The 21,649-nt window shown below is 38.2% G+C and overlaps 1 protein-coding gene across 2 annotated transcripts in view; it reads right to left on the bottom strand.

The window, feature by feature from the left end:
* Positions 1–21,649, bottom strand: part of LOC137159571 (formin-like) — a 233,597-nt gene that overhangs the window by 63,705 nt on the left and 148,243 nt on the right. For both annotated transcript variants that reach the window (XM_067558036.1, XM_067558037.1), the window contains one exon: positions 6,875–6,967. In XM_067558036.1, the coding sequence (XP_067414137.1) occupies positions 6,875–6,967 (93 nt within the window). The remainder of the gene's footprint in view (positions 1–6,874; positions 6,968–21,649) is intronic.

The raw sequence follows: 21,649 nt of genomic DNA, 5'->3' as shown, positions 1-21,649 counted from the left end.
TGTTCCCACCTATCTGGGAGGGCTGCTGTCAACCCTGCCCCTTTCCTGGTTCCTGCCCATTGCTGTAACCCTGCCACCCTTCCCCTCGTACGTGGGTTAAAGAGGGCTGAATCCCACTGTTCCAGGCATTAGGAGCCCCAGGCCTCTACCCCATCTTCCTTAGAGGATACCTTACCCCTAAGTCCACTTCCAACTTTGATTTATCAAGGAACTGGACTCCCTGTGGAATGAGTACTTGCATAGGACACTTGTCATCTGCTAAATTGCAACCACTTGACCTAACCTCCTTACCTACCCAATGGGGTCCCTGACCACTTTTGGGAAGGTGAAGAAACTACCCACCCCAGCCAACCTGGCAATGAGGGAAAAATTCCTTCCTAGCACTGAAAGAAGAAAAGGAAACTAGTGTAATGCCCACAGCAGATCATAAAATCCCTGGCCTGTTCTGATTCCATGGGTGAGAGTGGGGTGGCACTGGTCTGTGGTGAGGGAGCATTCTCTGTGGAGGGAATGAGGTATAAAATACTCTCCTTCACACCAGTGCACATGGTGGGTGAGTGTCCCACCTGAGCTAACCTCCTTCAGTGTGTCTTGGCCTCAGGTGATGGACCCCTTTTGTCCTTCCCTCATAACCCAAAGATAGTGGGGAACCTTAAAGGAGCCAAGCCCTTTTTCTTCCTTCCAGCCGGGCAAAGCTCTTCTGCTGCATTCAGTTGTGGTGAGCACATTCTAAGGGACTGGACCAAGACTGTGGAATAAACTCCCACTGGAACTAAGGACCATCGCAAATCTCACCATCCTTCTGCTCTAAGTACAAGGCACATTTTATTTATCTTGCCTTCTCTAACAAACACATAGCAACAAGTGCATATATTATCAAAAAATTCCAAAACAAAACCCACTCCATTGCACACACTTCTCCTCCTGGGGCAAGAAGGAGAGAACAAATGTGATAGATGTTAGCTGGGTTGCTTAACACACCACTGCAAGGTGCTCAGCTATGACCATTATGAGCGTGGTATCAGAACCTATACAGAATAGATTAGATTAGACTAGATTAGACTAGACTAGACTATAGATAATAGTTACACAGTTTGTAAAACACTTTGATACCATATGAGGGTACAAATCCAAGAACTTTGTTGTTATTATTATTGGTATCAATTGCCTATAAGAGGTAAATAGCAAGGTGTCAAACTTTGCAAAAAACATTAAGAATTAGTTAACAACTGAGTTCTGGAAAGACAACATGATAGCAGCTCCAAATCAGTAAAGGCAAGTGTGAATGTGATGGGGTGTCTGCCCCATACTCGCTAGTAAGGGGTTAATAAAGCCCTAGGGAGGCTGCATGAAAAGCAGCCAATAGGAGATGGACTGTGAGGAGTGGCCAATCAAGGCCCAGCAAGCCCATATAAGAAGAGCTACAGAGCCGAGCAGAGCCAGTAGCTGCCTGAAGCTGAGGAGAGAGGACTGTGTCTGGATAAGGCCCCAACCCTGTAGCACCTTGGACAGAGCAGTGCAGGCAGGAACCCATGGAGAAGAGAAGGAGCTCCAGATGGTCTGCTGAGATTGAAGAGGCTGCTGTGGCAGTGGGAAAGTAGTAGGGTAGATGCAGCAACAGTACAGGCAGAGGGCCACAGCAGGAGGCTGCAATCCACAAGGTCCCTGGCCTGGGAGCTGGAGTACTAGGTGGGGCTGGGTCCCCCTCACTCACCACTGGGGAAATGGCAGGAAAATTGATTGTAGTCACCACTGGGGAAGTGGCTAGACTAGGAGCTAACCTCCCATGGAAGGGGAGAACATAGACAGTGACACGGCTGAAGGGCCAAGCCATGAAGAAAACCCTGAGACTGCGAAAGGGGCTGCAGGAAGACGGCAGAGATCGAATGACTGTGTGCAGACTGTGGACGGAGACATTGGCCCTGAGCTAATACCGAAGATGGCCAGCAGAAAGCGCCAACCCAGCAGTGATTAATGCACATCATGACAGTAAGAAACAGTTTAATTTATTGGTATGCTCTGACAGGTTCTGAGTTAAGAACTAATCTAACCAGGAAAAGTTCTAGACATCAAAGTGAACAGCTCAACAAGAACCTTCACTCCATGCACAAATGTAAGCTATTTTAAGAAGCGGAGAGAGAATGATATGGAAAATATTATGATGACATTTTGTTAACTGATGGCATATCCTTACTCGTTACCTTAAATACTATGTATAGTTATAGACAGCACATCTCAAAAAAAGCTACAACAGGAACAGTACAATGATAAGCAGTAATGGGGACTTCTATATGAAGTGAGATTAGAATGACTATAACTATTTAGGAAAAATAGAAGACAGCATGAGACAAATATACATAAATAGGGTATAGTAGAAGTCAGCCAAGTGCTCTTATTTAGTCTTTCCTAGAGTACAAAAACAAACAAAAAACCCCAAACAAATAAAAACGAACACCCCACAAATTAAGAAAGCATGCAACAAAATTAAAAGCCAATACATTTCTTTTAATAAAAGAGAATATTGTTTTACACAGCATATAATTAGCTCATGGAACTCACTGTCACAGGACACTACTGAAGCAAATATCGTACTTTTTAAGAATGTAAAATATTTATAGGAATATGAATATATCTTCAGTTATGTTGGCTGGGATAAAATTAATATAACTCAAATTCCATGTACACTGATCAGCTGATGTCAGGAATAAAATTTCCCACATAATATAATATGGCACAATTAAGTGCAATTGAGGTCTTTCCAATAAAGCATCTGGCCTTGGCCACTGTGGAGGACAGGATACAGGATAATATGGACCTTTGAGCAGCTTCAATATAGCAGTTCCTATGGCACTAAGAATCAAGTAATCCACACAACACAAATACAATGATCTTTAAAAAGAAGTGGTTGATTTTTAAATGTTGAGTGGGGAAATGCTAGCAATTAAGGTTTATTTACTAATGTATATCTGAGTTGTGGAAATAAAGCTGGTTAGTCTCGACAATAGTGAGGCATAGACTTAAAGGAAGGCAAGATAGAACAGCGTGTGAGAGAATACTAATGTTAATGTGCACACGTACAGCACACTATCTCACCCCCAGCACTTACAGCTAAAGCTGTAAATACAAACTGCCAGTTAAATGAGATGAAAAGACCACCTACAACAGCCATACCTGTGGATTCCTTCTTTTACAGGGTCCCTGCTAACTTTATGAGAAACTTAAATACACGTATTACATTTTCTGGAAACATATCATTAAGAACTTGTTAGAATCTGTGATAAGAAACTTGTAGCCTAAATAACAGCTGTACAAATTTTTGATTTAGAAACTCAAGCAAATTAGATTAAGCACAATAACCATGAGAAGTGTTATATTGAGAAATGTCAGATATATTTAACAGTACAGTTTAATTAGTGCTGTTGTTCAAAAACTGATTTTACTTAGGAAATTATATTTTATTACTGTAACTTCATAAAATTAAGTTATTTAAATATTCCTTGATTTTAGGAGGACCTTTATTTAAAAAAAAAAAAAAAAAAAAAAAGATGGCGCAAGTTCAAAAAAGTTCACTTAAGTGTGACAAGTTCTAGTTTACAGAAGAAAAATTAAATCATGACTGTTTCAGTGATCACAGTTTTTGTAAATATGAGTCTTTTCAGGAATCAGTTGAGTCATATTCATGTGAGTTCTCAGACATTAAATGCGAAATTGCTTAAGACTTTGTGAGTGATATTGCTCATTTGGGAATACTAACTTCCTTGTATAGTCACCATGATGGTTACAACTGGTTCTGGTTACGTTTAGGGGTGTATCGTATAACTGATGTGACAATACCAGACTCTGTGTTCCTAACTGTAGTGCACAATATCCAAATATGCAGTAAAAGTAGAGTACAACTTCAGCAGAATAATCATGGAAAATCCCCTCGAATGAAGTTTCTTGTAACTAACATGATTTGTTTTTTATATTGCAAAACTATTACAAACACAATTACTGGCATTCTAGAATCAGCACTCCAAAAATATTTTGTTTTAATCAATTATGTTGCATAGGAATAATTCTCCTTTTGATTTTTCATTGAGAAATACCCACTTTCATGAGGATTTCATATTACAGTCCACTGAACAAACACTTTCCCTTAATTTCCTATACAGTGCCACATTGTACAAATATATCACATGTAACACTGTCATGAGGGTGCTTACCTGGCTAAGCATTTGGTGTAGTGACTGCCTTAGTTTCTCCACCCCCCACTCCCAGCCTTGCTTTGGTAGATTATCTTGCTGGACCCAGGCCTGCCCTTAAAGGAATGGCACATTCTGTAACACATTCTACCCTCTCCCTTTTTTCTTTCTCTAGAGCAGGCTCTACATTAGTTGATAGAGACTTAACTACATCACCCAGCCAGGATGACACTTCCTTTTTAACCTCAACAAGGAAGACTAACAAGAAATCTGTGTTGCTCGTATTCTTCTCATTGAAGAATGAAGTGGTATCGCCATAGTTTTCAACTCAGCCTGTATAACCAATGTAATGTACATATTCTTTACTGGCCATTAGCAAATGAAGGTTTATAACACACATGACTTTTGAAATGTCTAAGCCTCTTGGCTACTAGTGGGACAGCCACAACTGGGCCTTTACCTGGGTGGAACTGGCAAAGGGTTGACTTGTAGTCTGTTTGAGAGCGCTCTTCATGAATATGCATAAAATTATATCATTCACCATAGATAAAATCCTATGAAGAGTCAACTCCTTTTGAGATTCTTACAAACATCAGGGTCCACGACTGCAGTACCCAGAAGGTCAGGTTTTTTCTGTTTCTTCCACCACCACTATTTTCTGAATTGTGTTCTGAGATATATAGCCAGCTTTGCCTCTCTCCTCTGGTGATGACAACGCCTCCTCCATGATGGACTTCAAGCCCTCAGTGGTCTTGGCCTGACTATGCCAAAAACGTCTCCATCTCAGTGGGAAGCTTGTTCAGCTTCTCCTCCAGCAGGAGGTGCTGCTCTCCATTTCTGCCATTAGCCAAATTAACTCCTGCTTTTTCTTTAAGGCCTGTGTCACAAAATTTTCTTTTAAGCAGAGCATCTCATCCAGCTCCTGCATGCAGTCTTTTATCTGGGTCTGCAGACTATGAAGCTCTTTGATGGCTTCATCTCCCCTTTTATTGGCAGAATGGATCTGATCTTCTAGACTTGGTTCTCCAGACACTTAGGCCTCCAAAAATTTCCAAATTTTTTCCTACCTGCTACAAGCACAGGGAGCTGTTTCTGCTCCTATTTCAGTTGCTCCAATTTCTCCAGCTCCACTCTTTGCTGTCTTACTCCAAAGCCCTGGTCAAGAATAGAGCCTCATCCTCTCAGGCCTCCACATCAGTGCAGCTGTTCTTCTCCACATATCTATCAGAAAGATTCTTCTCTCTGAACAGCTGTTCTATCGCCTTTTGTTTTTTCACCACATTGGAGACTTTTTGCATCTAGTAATTCAAGTCCCCTTTCAAATAACTTAGCTCTTGCTGCATGTGGGTATTATCTTTCCCAATCCCTGCAGCTTCACTGGACTCAGCGAAGTTCTGCCAAAGATTGCAGGATTTACCTAAAATGTCAGATTTATGGTGCCAGAAACTAAGGCCTTGTCTACACTAGGAATTTACATCAGTATTGCTATGTCTCAATGGTGTGAAAAATCCACACTCCTGAGAGACATAGCTCTACTGACCTGACCCCCGGTGTAGACAGCATTAGGTCAATGGAAGAATTCTTTCATTCACCACTTCTCAGGAAGTGGATTACTTGTGCTGACGAGAGAACCCTTTGTGTTAGCATGGGTAGTATCTACACCAAAGCACTACAGCAGCGCTGTAAGACCATGCAGGGCCGGAACCTGGGACCAAGGGGGTTCTGTGGTGCTGATGCCACTGCATCACCATTGGAGGCTTAAGATGGGCTCCTATGGGAGGATCTTGTGAGGTTGGCAGGAAGTGCTACCCAGCAGGACCTGAGTGGCAGCCCTTTATAGCCCAATGGTTGGCTGGTACCAGTACTTAAACGGGGAAGCCACGATAGGAAGCTGTCTGAACAATAATGCAGATTGACTGCCTGTCTCCATTCCAGACCCTGCTTGTGATAGACCCTAGACTCCGGCTTCCAACCCTGGTTTATCCTTGGCTTTGCTCTTCAATCACTGTCTGTAACCTGGCACCTGACCTTGATCTTCTGACCATGCTTGCCTCCTGATGCCTGACTCTTGGACTCTGTCCTCCCAGTACCTGACTTGACCTGACTCCCGACTTCTGCTCTGACCACTTGGTCTGACTGCCCTTATCCTGGTCATGATAGGTGCAGCTGCATGCTGCTGTCGCATTATAACTGTAGACAAACTCCCAGACTTAGGGTGTCTCAGCTGCACGACTGTTTAGGGTCTACCCAGATCCTCCCACTACTGACTCCATGCCACAGGGTCATTTCCCGTAGGCTCCTCGCTTACACAAACTTAGTTTTTAATCTCGAATATCTGACTTAATATCAACACACGATTAGGACATTTCTCATGCCACTTTTTCCTGGTAGTGGAAGATTTAGACTCAATGTATTAAGTATCAGTCTATCCTGAAGCCCTGTTTTATTGCACCTAGTGATTAAATGATGCAAAAATCCCAAAGAAGTGGAGAGCTAGCAAGACTATGGTAACAATTACCAGTCACTGGCAAGTGATACTTGAGGCTTAAAGATCTAAGCAATTATTGGTACTTAAGACCCATAACTCATATTATTTAGCTTCCAGTTTTGAGGCGTTGATTATTTGAGACAACATAATATATGTACAGCAAACTCTCTGAACACAAAAATGTGAACAAAAATGGGCTTGCCTTTCTGAAAAAACTCTTCCAATTTATCCTTGAAGGGCTGGAGATGCTGTTCTGAAGATTCTCTACAAACGACTCCCATCTGTTTTTCACAGGCTAGAAATAAAAACGCAGAGTTAGATACTTTGGAACTAAATATATAACTGACAACTCTTAAACAATCCTATTATTTCCATAATTATATACTTACCCATATACCATTCAAACTTTATCAAGCAATGTATATTTCATACTGCATCTGCCTTGCTGAATCTAATAATGGCATTAATGTTAAAAGTAGTCTCATCCAGAACTAGACAATCTTTTTAAAATATAGGTTATATACAGTAGAATTCAGCTTTTGTAATGACTGCTTGTAATGGGGGTAGATCGGAAACTAAGTGGCAGCTAGTATAGATCATGAAGTTCTGGTATAATGTATTAATGTTGGGAAGGAACACCACTCCCACACAAATGGGCCACGACAATCTGCCCCAACTGACATCTGAGTGGTATCAAGTACTAGTCCCATGAAGAATGCATTACAGGAACCTAACATAAAAGTTACAAAAGGCATGGATCACTGTGGTGAGGTCCACATCAAAAGAAAAGAATGCACCCTTCAGGAGTAATAAAAGCATCTGTTGGCTATCATTGATGCCTCAGCATCCCCATATAGCTGCAGATCCAGCAGGACTGTCCAGATTGCCAAATTAGTAACAAAAGGCAGGCAAACTCCATCAATTGAGGGAAGATATGATTTGTCATTTTCTTAGTTTTTCCTCTCCACCCGCTAGCATGATTTCAATCTTATCTGGACTGAGTGTCAACTGGCTTGCCCTCATCAAAATACCAAACCCTGCAGGATGTTGGGTGAACTGATAAACTGCTTTCATTGCATCTAATGAAATAAGGAACTAAAACTGGTTGTCCTCAATATATTTCAGGCATCAAATCCCACAACAGCTCACTTTCTCCCTGAGAACCTTGTGATTAGAAAAAAGGTTGTGTTTAGGTTAGGCTTTGCTAATACAAGCTAGCTAATTTTTATCTAAACTCAATCATTTTTCCTAGTGTAGGTTCAGGTTCACCCATTTAAATCTAATTTAGCAGGTTGAGTTACAGTCTTGGTAGAAGCAAAACTTCCACCTAATTATGATGTGTCTGTTACCTAATTTACCAACTAATTTAGGTCCTGACGCCATGTCATTTCCTTTAGAAACCAAGTTAACTATCACAGAACTTAGGCATTACCCTAGGAAGTCCAATTAAATTTCTCAGAATCCTGAGATTCTAGATTATATTAAAGGTGAAATGAGACAGTCAGAAAACAGTACTTGAAAATTTTGCAATTACCCATTGAACCAATACAAATCTGTCCAAGCAGGAAATCATTTTCTTTTTCTCACCTCTAAAAATTTAGTTTCAATATGATTGATTGAGACAGAAATTTATTGCACAACTAAACCAAAGGGTTACAGTTTGATTGCATGAAACATATTCACTTTTAAATGACAGGCCAGCCAGCCAGCCTTGCTCCAGTTAATAATTCAGTTTATTCCAATAAATGTAGTGCCCCCTGCCCCCTAACATGTGGAGGAGGGAGGGGAGAGTGTGTAATTAACAATAAAGTTGTCTTGTTAATAGAAGTCACACACTTTGAGGTTTGCAGTGCAGGGGAAGAAGTCAGCAGAAGGTTGAGAATACATGTATGCATTTTATTATACAACCATTAGTACAGCATATAATACATGTGGACCACCAGGACTGCCTTAACAAAGAAACCACTCAAACCATTTGTCTGAATTTCTGTTGCAAACCTCAACCACCCCGTCACCCCCATAGCCTATGTTAAAAAGAAAATTCCAACATGGTCAGAAATCTCTTTTCTTGACATGTTTGCTGCAGAAATGTACTGAAAAGATATCTGCTTCCTTTTAAAAGTGTTATATACTAATTAAATATTATTCCATAGCTCAGATATATAAAAGTAAAATATGAAGTTATCAAAAATTCAGCTATAGCTGGTGAGATCTTACTCATATAAACCACACTGTTCTCATTTTTATGGACTGTATTACACATTTGTCTTTAACCCCAATCTTGCAATTTGTGACATGCAGAAACAATCCTGTGCCTATGAACAGTCCCAATGAAGTCAATGGGAATTTGCTTGTGCACATCTACTTGTTCAGACTAGGGCTTAAATTTGTTCATATCTTGTTAAATAAAGACTCTTTTTGTCTGCCCATCTACATAAATGCCTTCAGAATGGGGAAAAAACCAATAAATCAGAAAGAAATATAGATCTAACAAGATTATTTTCTTCACAACATAAGCTTCTCACCATTAAGAAATATATTGAATGAAACATATTCATATACATTAATTTTTCAATTTATATATGCAGAATGAAGGTCCTAAAGTAACTTGGGCAAACTGTAATATTTTATTTGTGAAATAGATAGGGATACTATGAATCATGCAGAAAAACTCTATAAACAAAATGATTTTAAAAACTTTTTAAATCCTCTTATTAAAGATTGACACAAATTGGAAGCCACAATTTTGTGGCTACTTTTTCTATATGTTTAAAAAAGTCTAGACCGAAAATGCTAGAAAATAAATTTTAGAAATCATTTCAGTCAAATATGGAATGACAAAAATGAGCCTGGAAAAGTACATACTTTGAGTTCTTGAGCTGAGATGGGGCATGATTTTTAAGGTTTGAATAAAGAGCATTTGCACTAAAGGAAATTATGTTGTGGCAAACAGGAAAAACATATTTTTATTACACGTGTTTCTTATCAGGTGGCATCTGGGTCCATTTTACATTGACTAGAATGGAACCAAACACCACCTCCCGCAAAACAGGTAGCATACATTATCAGGTATTTTTGAGTGCCCAAAAGCATGCAAGTTGCCTCACTAATAAGACATTCCCTGCAAAAAGGGAGCCCCCTATAAGGTTTTAAAATATAATGTTGTCCTTACTTAGGTATGTCATATGTGAATTTTTAAATGACCAAGACAGAGATATATTCCTTTTTAATTTTTTCAACGTCATTATTTTTTTTAAGTGATTTTGATAGGGAAGACTAAAAAATAATTTTAAAAAATCAGGTGATGGTAGTGAGGGAGGATGTGGCTAAGTGAAAGTAGTGTAGGGGGAAATGAATAGAGGGGGGAGATGGACGGGAAGAATGGGGAAAATGCACTAACAAGACAAGGGATAAATTGGATGGAGAGATTAAGGAAGAGAAGAGGAAGATTACAGCAGAGCAGACCAGACAGGTAGGGTAAGACAAAGTCCTTGTTAATGAAGACTAGAATGCTGAAATGACCAGTTTTCTGCCGAAGTCGAAGTGTGTATATACTCAGTCACCCTGTAACAACCAAACTGAGAGAAGCATACAGACCAAACAACAACAGTTAGATCAAATGCCAACCGATTCTAAAGCCTGGAGTTAGTGCAAAGCCTGAAAAATATTCTCTCTGAAAGAGATCAACATTGTGCTCATATATAATTAGACTTGGAAGGATTCCATTTTTAACAGTCAATGTCAGTAAACATCGATTTCACCATACATACACAAACTATCTCCATTGATAATAACTGAAATTTACAGATAGGCAAAGTAAGAAAAATGCAGCTTGAGAAATTAGTAGAGTTTGATTTAAGGATATTTACTTTGTATATTTTGACATGTCATATTAACTGTTAAAACTCAAATTGTCAGCAAGCTTTAACTTTTTGAACCTAAATGTGTACTGTCATTAATTATTATTCGATCCCCCCTTTGATTGTCTGATCCCCCATAATTTCCTGCAACTGTGAATACTTTAACTGAGAAATATGAGGAAAAGTGCTTAAAAATGTCAAATTAAAAAAAAAAAAATTGAATTCTGCCATGCCTATATATAATGGTATTGGAATCCAGCATCAAGTCTTACCATTTCTAATACACGGTCTGTCCTTTGAGCTCTCTTGAGCATCACCCTTGAGACAGAAAACTGAAACTCTCCTTCAGAGAGCAGCTTTCAGGCCAGCTCATAGAAGGAGAGTATGTCTGTCAGATAACTGTAGACTAAACCATTTAAGGCTTCACAGATAAATATTTAGATGCACCTGGATTTGCATGTAGAAATTAACTGGCAGCCAGTGTAGATTATGAAGGACAGGCATTTACATTTACTGACACTTCTGAGATGACCACCAAAGGTAGCCCCAAATAGGGCTTGTTGCAGAATTCTTGAGTTAGAAAAGTTAGAAATGGACACTCATGATGAAGTCACCCTCTGTCAACAAGGGATGCAATCCTTATTTCCCTTAGCCAGCAAAAGATGAATGAAGGTGTTTATCAGGTCATATACTGAATCCATTTGCTTTTTTATTATTTTATTTTTAAAATAAAAGTAATGGAGGACATGCCAGTTTGCCTGAAAGTATAAGAAATATTTGCAAAGTGAGGCCACTGATTGTCCACAATACATGAACAATGTCGCCTATACCCTTATTTAATCCCTGCATTCAATTATTTAACTGATTCAGAATTTAGGTTACATGGTACTCAGCATTCTGTAGCTTTAGTCTATGAGGAGAAAAAAATAAAACTTGTTCTGGCCAAAAATAGGTGCATGCTAGCTTTGATTTTAGTTAATTATTTTGAGAGAACGGATAAGAATTTTTGTTTACTTTTTCAAGCTATATATAAGACATGCTCTAAAGACTGGATCCTTCTGACTCAAGGCAGATGTGAAATGCTTTCCTCATTGGATCTTTGGAGAGGTCTGGAAGAAAACTTTTACATTTCCACTAAAGGCTCTTCATATTCTTCTCAATCGTTTCCCTCTATAATGAAGTGTTCTGTACTGAAAAGTTATTTCCGCCCATCTCCAATGTCCATAATGAAATGATGGGTATAAGCAACAGCCAGATGTATCTGTTAGGATAAGGAATGTTGGAAGATTATCAAATATGCCTTGAGATAGGCAAGGCAAAAAGAATGGTGTAATAGTATGGCTCAAATCAGATACAAATGAAGATACTGTTGGAAGAGGAGGGAAATTTTTATTTTAGGTCTAAGTCCAGAATTATAATTAAAATGCCTATTCAATTTCTGTAAATTGAAGTCAGCCACTCTTTGCCAACATGGACCAGATCACAACCACCAGTCTCCAAAAAGTCACCAGCCCACTGACTGTCTGGGAGAACAAACAGCATCAACACTAACGGGAGTATAAAGCCTGGGGGAGAAAACTCATTTAGTGAAAGACTTTGCTAATGCTGGACCAGGAGCTCATGTGTACCAGTTTACACCTAATCTAGAACCTGAACCTACTCAACCTAGAAACTGCCAGCTGGGATCTAGTAATAAAACAACCACAGGCCTTTGGCAATCCCCTTTTCTATCTGTATGGTACAACCAGACCCAGATTAGAATGTTAAAGAAGATCTAATAAAGATAACAATGATATCCAGAGTTATAATACCTAATGCTAACAAAAAGAGTATTGGTGGGGAGATAAAGCTTCATGTTTCAGATCTTAGCTCAACCTCTAACAGGGATTAGGCGGAGACCTTAGTGAGACTGACTATTCCGCATTTGCCAACAGTGAGGCATCTTACACCTTTTTCTGAAGCACATGGTGCTGGCTATAGGATACGGAATTAGAATGGACCCTGGATCTGACCTAGTATGGCAATTCCTGTGTTCCTACACCTTTCTTTTGTGAGTTTAAATTGTTGAACAAACACCTTTCTCTCTCCCTTCTATATTTCCCTCATTATTGCTTCTTTTCCTTCCCTCTCTTCTTTCTTCACTTGGTTCATGGATTTTAATGCAGTGTCTTTTTTTTAGCCTTTTTTCCTATAGTACTCAAATCTTGACATTTATCTGCCCCCCGCCCGGACTATAATCTTTTATATACATTAAAAATTAACTTACCTGATTCCATATCTGACACTGGACAAGTCAGCCTCTCTGTGCCTCACTTTATGCTCTACACTTAGTATGATTTTTATCCATAGAAAACACAAAGAATACTAGTAACTTAAAAACCTTAATTTTTATGAGTTGACTTTGATCTCTGGTGGGCAGTTTTCATTCAATATCCTTTTAGAAACACCATTTATAGTTGCAAAAGTACTTACATGTTTGTTTAATATATATTTTGTTTCAAAGGATAATACTTTAAAAAAAAACAACTCTGCCCAGTTAAGTCAAACACATTATAAAGAAATTACTAATGAAATGTGATGCTATATCCCTTATCTTAAGTCTCTACACATCACACACACAAAAAAAGCTACAATGCTTGCAAGGCAAATTCACAGTAGTCATTTGTAAATAATGCCTCTCTGCTACAGGGTGTTTCAAAAGAAATCAAGTCCTCTCTAAAGCAAAAATTATTTCAACAAGATTTAACTATAGTGACCAAAATGAGATAAGCTGATTGATTATGAGGGAGGCATACACAAATCTTAAAAGGCAATGGAGCAACCTTTCAGATTCTAAGGACTAATGGAAGAGATACCAAATGTACATTCCTCCCTCACTAGCCAATTCCAAGATGATCATCCAAGCAAATATACAAGTGTATTAAGATAAACAACCTGTTCAGCATTACTCAGTGCAAACAGATGTAAGCTGTCCATTATGCTAATAAACTTTTGGGCTATTTTCTGGATACACATTGTGTGTTAGTCACATTAACTGTAACAGGCTACTTGGAAAATTGTTTTTATTTCTAAATGAACTATTGCAAAAAAGAAAGCATGTGTATGTGTGTAATGTAAAAACAAATGTTGTTTGAAAACCCTAAAAATCACAAACTGTTGGATGTACATTGTGCTTCACACTCCAAATCTTGGCCAGGGAAATGGAAACCATTAGCAAAACATCAGAACAAAGCTGGAAACTGCTGATTATTAGTTTGCCACTGTCTTCAGTTTTAATGCAGTATTTGGCTCAGAAAGTTCTTAAAAAATCCCCAATATAAGCTAAATTATTTACAAAGTTGAATGCCTCACTTAATGCCTATTGGGCAATAGTCTTTTAAACCTCCACAGACACTGTAAATCTGTCAGAAGAATCACTGCCTATAAACAAACTTTCACATAAAGAGCACTGCAATGTCAATTGGGCAGGAGTTGGTATTTTTTAAGCATCATTTTTAAAGTAAATGCAAAACCAGAAATAGTTCAGTGTTGATAACACTGAATAGCTGAACATTTACTTACTAGGACCCACCAGTAGCATTTATGGGCATCATCCTGACAGTGAACCCAGGTATTTAACGTCATGGACTCCTGTAAACCTGTCACTGATATTATCCCTCTTGAGTTATGTCACAGTGAAAGCTGCTAACAGCCACCACTGTTTGTATGTCTCCCAATGTCTGCTCAAAGCCTGGTAGGTTTATTGTGGTGGTATTGTTAAAGACTTGCTGCTTTCTTTTTCTCATTATAAGGCAAGCTTATTTTTGGCAGGAGAATTATTATTTGGCCATCTTCCCTGAACTGCCTTTTAGAATCACCCTTTCTTTTATGCCAAAGGAGACTAAGTTATTTCCTAAAATAGCCAAATTTAGCAGAACAAAATGAAAAAGACCCACTTCTGCACCATACGGTCCATGCCTCTGAAGTACAGAAGCCAGATGCATTACTTGGAACTATGCGCCAGAATGGTGACTGACAGATTTCAGTTGCATTTTCCCTTAATCTGGTATCAGAATAATAATAATGATCTTCAATTATTTTGTATTTTGTTCAATTAAGTTTGTTACCCTTTTCTTGCATGTAAATAACTTACCATATAGCCTCAATATTAAGTCAGAGATGGGAGGTCAGAATGAAGAAGCATTTAATTGCAGCTCCGGGTTACACTTTCCCCACTATTTAGTTCTACAATATTTATCTATGTATATTCATAATACACCATTCACTACTAAGTACCAAGTGGAAGAACAGCTTTGCTGCAGTCCTGGTAGGTCTATGCTCTCTGCACCACTCTTGGTAGGATTGTAAGTAATCTTTTTTCTAAGGAGGTGGTATCTTAAAGTGAGGCAGGGGGAGATTGTGAAGAGCAAGAAATGTTCACCTGCCAGACTGTTGCTATATCAACTGAGGAAAGACTTAAGAAATAAGTCTTGCACTGTTCTATAAAGGAAGCAAGACTTTGGCAGACTCTGAATGGGCATAGTGAATTACTGCTAGATTATGTTCCAGCATAATCTTACAGGTAGATTTTCTTTGTACTGGCACCAGTAATCAATAAACATGTAAACTAATGCAACATACAGAGGGCCAGCCAATGGCTCAACTCTTAATATCCAGGCTGAGTGAGGTCTGAACATTCTGTGGAGTCCACACACTCAGGCACTGGATGAAGAAAATGACAGAGCACCCCACCTCTCTTTTAAGTAATCTTATCCGGCTGACTGAGGAGCCCTTTAACTAAATAAAAAGAAATGCAGCTAGCCCTCCTCAGCTAGAAAGAGTCGAGTCACTTGAGACCCAGGGACTTTGAGAATGTTATAGGGGAGGGCTCATAGCTGTTACTGAAGGCAATAGATGTTGGGGGTATTAACAGAACCTCTCAGGAGTGTTCCCATCAACATTATCATCTTACATGAAGGGCAGCTTAAAGGCAAAAAAAAAGAACAGACATACCAAGTTAAATTTGCCATTCACATTTGAGATGTCTTACCTATCAAAGATTTACAAGACTCTGATGAGAGCAATGAGACTGTACAAAGTTGCTTTCAATTAACAGACTGTCTATGCTCTTATGCATAGTTTTCCTTACTTCTGGACTTGTTAATTTGCTTTCACAGACAGTTCACTAGGGTAAATACTTGACCTTTCACCACCAAACAAAATCCTAAATAGATAGAGCCTTGTCTACATTTTCTCCCCATGTGATTCTGTAACAACCACCATTTAAGGTGCTCAAGATATTAGTTCTGAGAGAGAGGGCTGATGTCAAGGCAGTTCTTGATGAAAGGTCCTGGCCTCTGGAAAGTGCCTTGGCTTGCAGTAATTGGATTTGGTGACTTCCAGAACACCCTGAAAGATACACCTGTTTTCTCAGGCACTTCAGTGAGAGAATGGAGACATGAATGAAGATTGAGCAAATATGTAACGGAGGCCTTCATGAGGTGATTTTTGATGGCTGTCAGAAGGCTTATTAGACATTCTATTTTTATTTGTTTTTTAGGTTCATAACTGATGGGAAGTATTTTAGATTTTATAATAGCTTGCGTTTCTCTTGTACGTGTAATGAAGTGCCAAGAGATTCAGTCAGACATTTATTAACTAAAAATAAACTAAAAATAAAAGAATAAGGTATTTTGCTTTATGAGATGGACAAAGCAGATCAATATCTTATATCTATTGTTGTACTTACTACCTTAAATCCCTCATGTTGAGATTGTTTCCCAAGCATAAATCAAACAAAAATGAAAAAAGATTGCTGGCAAAACTAAATATTTTTCACACCATAGCAACATGTCTAAGACGCTGGTTAGTGTATTCACTCTAAAACTGTAGTTAAGATTTAGTAAACACTGTGACAAACATAGCGCAAAGGAAGGAATAGCTCATATAAATTAATGTAATAACTAGTCAAAGCAAAACCCCATCATTTTTCCAGTCAGGTCCCAGTAGTGTAGATCCTATTAACTTCATTAGGACTTCACACAGGTGTCAGGGGTCTATGCTAGCAAAACCCAATAAATAATCAGAATCTCAGTCTTGTCTGCTGTGTCTGAGTACAGGAAATTAGTATTATGGAACTGAATTGTATTGTCTGTTTAATTTAGACCATATATAACGATAATATATAATGAATCAGGTACAGGGGGTTCTCAGGAAAGCTTAATAAGGTGTGTTTGTGGATTGTGACAGTGAATGTGGAAAAGTTGATATCCAGTTTAATTCTGTAGTGTGTAATCTCTGACCTTTGTGTAACATAGGCCATAGAATTTCACCCATAATTCTTCCATCAAACCCATAACTTTGGGTTAAGCTAACACGCATCTTTTAGAAAGACATCAGTCCTGATTTTAAAAGACCAAGTAATAAAGCATCAACCACATCCAGTGGTAAAGTTATTCTAATGATTAATTACCATCACTATTAAAAATTTGCCCCTTATTTCTAGTCTACATTTGTCTAGCTTCTGCTTCGAGCCAGGCTTAACACACAATACAATACACAGCCTCACTTACTGCTTAGCCAAGCCTTATTCACTGCAGACTATCCAAACTCTAGATATTGAGTCCCCTATGTATTAAAAGTGAAAATTCATTCAACTATCTTATGAACACATGTGGAAATCTAATGGAATATTGAGAGATCATCCATTAATGGAAATTTCCCATCATTGTATGTTTGCACACATGCATCGTACCAATGGAACACAAGCAGACTTTTAGTTTTATTGTATAACATAACACAATGCTCATGCACAAAGTTTGTTTTTAAACCCCTATCTTGTACCTGTCAAATCAAAACCATTGTTTGCAGTGGCCCTAAGATATTAGAGGGACCATGTAGGTGAGGCAATATGTTTTATTGGACCAAGTTTTGTTGGTGAAAGAGACAAGCTTTCAAGTTAAAACTGTTTTTAACTGGACTACTGAAAGTCATATCTATGACCTATCTTCCATTACCTCCTGCTGAGGCTTGAAAGCTATTTCAATGAAGGTCACAACATTTTTTTTTAAGCAGAAAATACTGACTTTTTTACTTTTAAAAACAAAACAATCTTTCCTGCTCTAACTTTCCTCCAGCATTGTCTTGCAGATCGAAAACAAGTAAATGTTTGGCAAAATAATAAGCATCTGAAAATGACCCTTCACCATGAAAATAGTAGGAAAATCTTATCTATAGCTGTCACAATGTGTTCCACTCACAACATGTAAACAAACCCCACATGCATATAAGTATTTTTGTTCCTCATCATCTATCCTTTCTGTACCTCTTTCTTAAAACTTTAATTTTAAACTTCTTTAATAATAAGAAATTGTTGGATCTGACCCCGCCCTGAAAAGAACAATGTAGCATGTCTACTGAGTCTGGATAAAATGTTCAAAAATGTTTAAGTGACTTATGGGCCTAAGTCTCATCTCCAAAAGTGACTTAGGCACTTGAACATCAATGAGACTTCAGGTCCATCTACACCAGAGCTGGAGGTGTGATTCCCAGCTCAGGTAGCTACACATGCTAGAGCCAGTGCACTAAAGGGAGCAGTGTAGCCACAGGAGCATGGCTGGCAGGATGGACTAGCCGCCCCAGTATGTACTTAGGGTTTTGGATGGGACTGTGGTCAGGATGACTAGCCCACCCATGCCCCTGCCACCCCTGCCCCTGTGGTTACGCTGCTATTTTTAGCATGCTAATTCCATCAAAGTTAGAATGCGTACAGCTACCAGAACTGGAAATTGCAACTCCTGCGCTGGTGTAGATATATCCATTGACTTTTAGGTGCATAAGTCACTTTTGAAGATGGGATTTAGACTCCTAAACCATGTAGGTACTTTTAAAAAAATTTATCCATTGGTATCAAGTAACAGTCATCTTCCACTCAGAACTATTTATTGGCACATATTAAGTAAATTATTCAGAGAACTACTAAAAAGTATTTAGAGAGAAAGTTAACATTTAAAGTTGTCTAAGTTTGAATAGAAAAGTGCAGATTCATGAGTCTTAGCCAATATTCACTTTATCAAATTAACCAATTCCCAGTAAAAATCACTGGCTCCTCACCTGCTTCTAGGTATAATTCAAGGTGTGATATTAATTTCAAAGTCTTGACATTAGCTACCCAAAAAAGTCACATCATCCCTTCTTTAAATTGGATTTCTGGTGGCAGGGCATTGTCACTGGAGGGACTTCAACTCTGAGATTCACATCCCCATTTAATCAAAAAAAGCTCAAGTCTGTTGACCTTCATACCATGAGGTAACACCTGTGTGTGTACTCAAACATTAGCCTGAGATTACCTGAGATTAATTGTAGAGATTACCATGGGGCTGAGTAGTTTCAGATCTTGTTTAATGTCAGCTAACTAATTTTCTATTGCTTTTAATAATTTTTTGACACACACACAGAGTGGTTGAGTTCATTTCTTTAAAAACAAAACAAAAAATCATTCCATGGTTGAGTGTGAGACTTTGATAAGAACAACATGCACTATTGCATTTGCCTATTCAGTCACTGAGTACCAAAATGAAGCTAATTACACTGTAAAATGTTCTGTGATATCTTGAGTAAGAAAACAATTACATAAAGAATTCTATTTCTATATACAATTGATAAAACAGGACAAAGGCCAAACTTCTGGACAAATATTTTCTTTTGTTTTGGCTTATCCTTTACCATTGCTTTTTTCAGTCAAATACTTGAAGGCTTGTCTTTAACTATGCATTATAGTTACAATACAACAATTTTTTATTCTACATAATGCATTTTATATAATGCATACAATGTTCTCTCTACATGATTATTAGAGCTCAAAAATAAACAAATTATATATATATATATACACCCCACCCCCGCCCCACTGATGATTATATTTCTATTTAAAGACTAGCCCAGGAACAGTTGCCAATTTCTTGAGGTTATTCACCAAATCATTCTGGAAAATTAAATTCTAAATTTTAACTTAAAATTAAAACTGAAATTAAATAATTTTAATTTAATTTAATTTTACAATTGAAATTAAAATTAAATTATTTGTTTGTAAATATTTTGCTGAAAATATTTGAGAACAGCTGATTTTATTGAACACGTGGTATATTTCTATTTTCTCACTGGATAAATGTATCAGCTTAGGTGTGTACATTTGTAATTATGAATTTGAAGTTAACATTCTGTGAATACTGATGTGATATAATCTCATACAAATTTTCTGTTTCAGTTGGAATTCTTATCAGTGAACCTGTTTGCTTACAAAATTTGGAAAACCCAAATGTGGTGCAAACATAACCAAATCAAACTTATTTAAAAATTTGAACAAATACTGGTGGAAAATATTTTGCAATTTCTGCCCAGCAATAATTATAGAAGCATTGACTGCAATAGTTAAGGCTGAATAAGCATTTCCATTCGAACCTCCTGTTTTTCAAAGTACTTCTAACTTCTGGAAACTGTCATCTTTCAGGCTGAAATATTTCAGTCTTGGTCTCCATCCAAAAAGTGAATATATTCTGAAAATGTGAGCTAAAACAGTTCAGCTATTATGTATCATTTGAAAAGAGACAAAGAAGTCCATTTCCCCTGTTAAACAAACAAAAAAAAAATGATTGCAACCTTTTGTAAGAACAGCTCTAACACCAAAACACATAGGGTAGAAAACTGAAGTGTGGCATGGAAGGAAATTTCTTTGAATATTCTGGTGAAAATTGGTTTTAATATGGTCATCATTTTATGAACAACTGAGAATTGTGCTCTACAAACATGAAAAATGTTTTTGAAAGAGTTTTCTAAAATAAGCATTACTCTCTCCAGCTACTCAAAGAGCCCTTCATCACCATCTGATGGTCCTGCAAAAATTAAAAAGAAATAAAGTACTCTCACTCATGATCATCCTTCCCCTGCCAGTACAGGTAAACTGTAATGAGCTGGGAGAGACGGGGGAGGGAAGGGAGCTGAGTTTTGCCTTTAGTTCTGAACATGGTTAAATTAATGAACATATTTATCACTTCTGGAAGTGAGTTCTATTATCCAGGTTCAGGCTGCAGGATTGGAATGTATCAGACTTTAAAGTAATGACATTTTAATGCATAGAAAATCCTATTTCAGGACTAAACTGTCCATATTGGGTCTAGCACAAGGGTAGGTTTTTTGGGGGGAAATTCACTACTTTTCCCCAGCACCCTCCAGTCCCAAAACTGCATAAGAGCTAATATGCTCTCAACTGTGGGAGTGCTAAGACCTATGTGCTGGTATGTGAGCTTGGGTAAGAAGGAAATTCTAGGGAGGAACAAGCCCAGGGAACCAAAGTAACTGAAGCCAGCAGGAGAAAACATAAGAGTAGCCTCAGAATGTTTATATAGCAGAGACTGGCAGGCAGACATGGATGATGTCATTAGAGTTTTGACAGAATCACAGAAATGTATAGCTGAAAGGGACCTGGAGAGGTCATCTAGTCCAGTCCCCCTGAACTGAGGCAGGACCAAGTAAACCTAGACCATCCTTGACAGGTGTTTGTCTAACTTGTTTTTAAAAACCTTCAGTGATGGGGATTCAGCAACCTCCTCTGAAAGCCTATTCTAGTGCTTAATTATCCTTAATGTTCTATAGTTTTGAATGTATATTTGTATTCTTACCCCTGTGCTGACTGGCTGTTACCTCCAACCCCCTCTCTGACAATTTCCCTCAGCCTCATTCTACCACCCTCTGTGCTGCCTTCCTTCCTTATTACCCTCAGCCAACCACTTCAAGGTCCACTCACTCTTCAATTGTTTTTCCATTTCACTAACTCCTCCACCTAACATAACCCTACCCCAAAGCATTTTTTTTAAATCATGGCACTAACATTGAGTTCGTATGCCATAACATTGTTTACTCTGCTTGTATGTGTAACCCTAAAAGCATCCCAATGCCAGAAGACAAGGAACTCACTGGTGTCAGTTAGCAAGTTGCAGATGATCTGAGCAGTTCAGTGTACCCCAAATCACTTATGTCATAACACACTGATCATGAATATTCTCACATAGTATATGTATTGGTAAACACCCAAAGGACCGTACAAACGTGAAGGATATATGGGACTAGAATGTGTCTGAACC

The sequence above is a fragment of the Emydura macquarii genome, unplaced genomic scaffold, assembly GCF_026122565.2.
Source record: "Emydura macquarii macquarii isolate MOO-44397 ecotype Brisbane River unplaced genomic scaffold, CSIRO-AGI_Emac_v2 contig_1876, whole genome shotgun sequence".
Lineage (NCBI taxonomy): Eukaryota > Metazoa > Chordata > Testudines > Chelidae > Emydura > Emydura macquarii.
The sequence above is the reverse complement of the archived record's forward strand: the minus strand, read 5'-3'. Positions and strand labels throughout refer to the sequence as shown.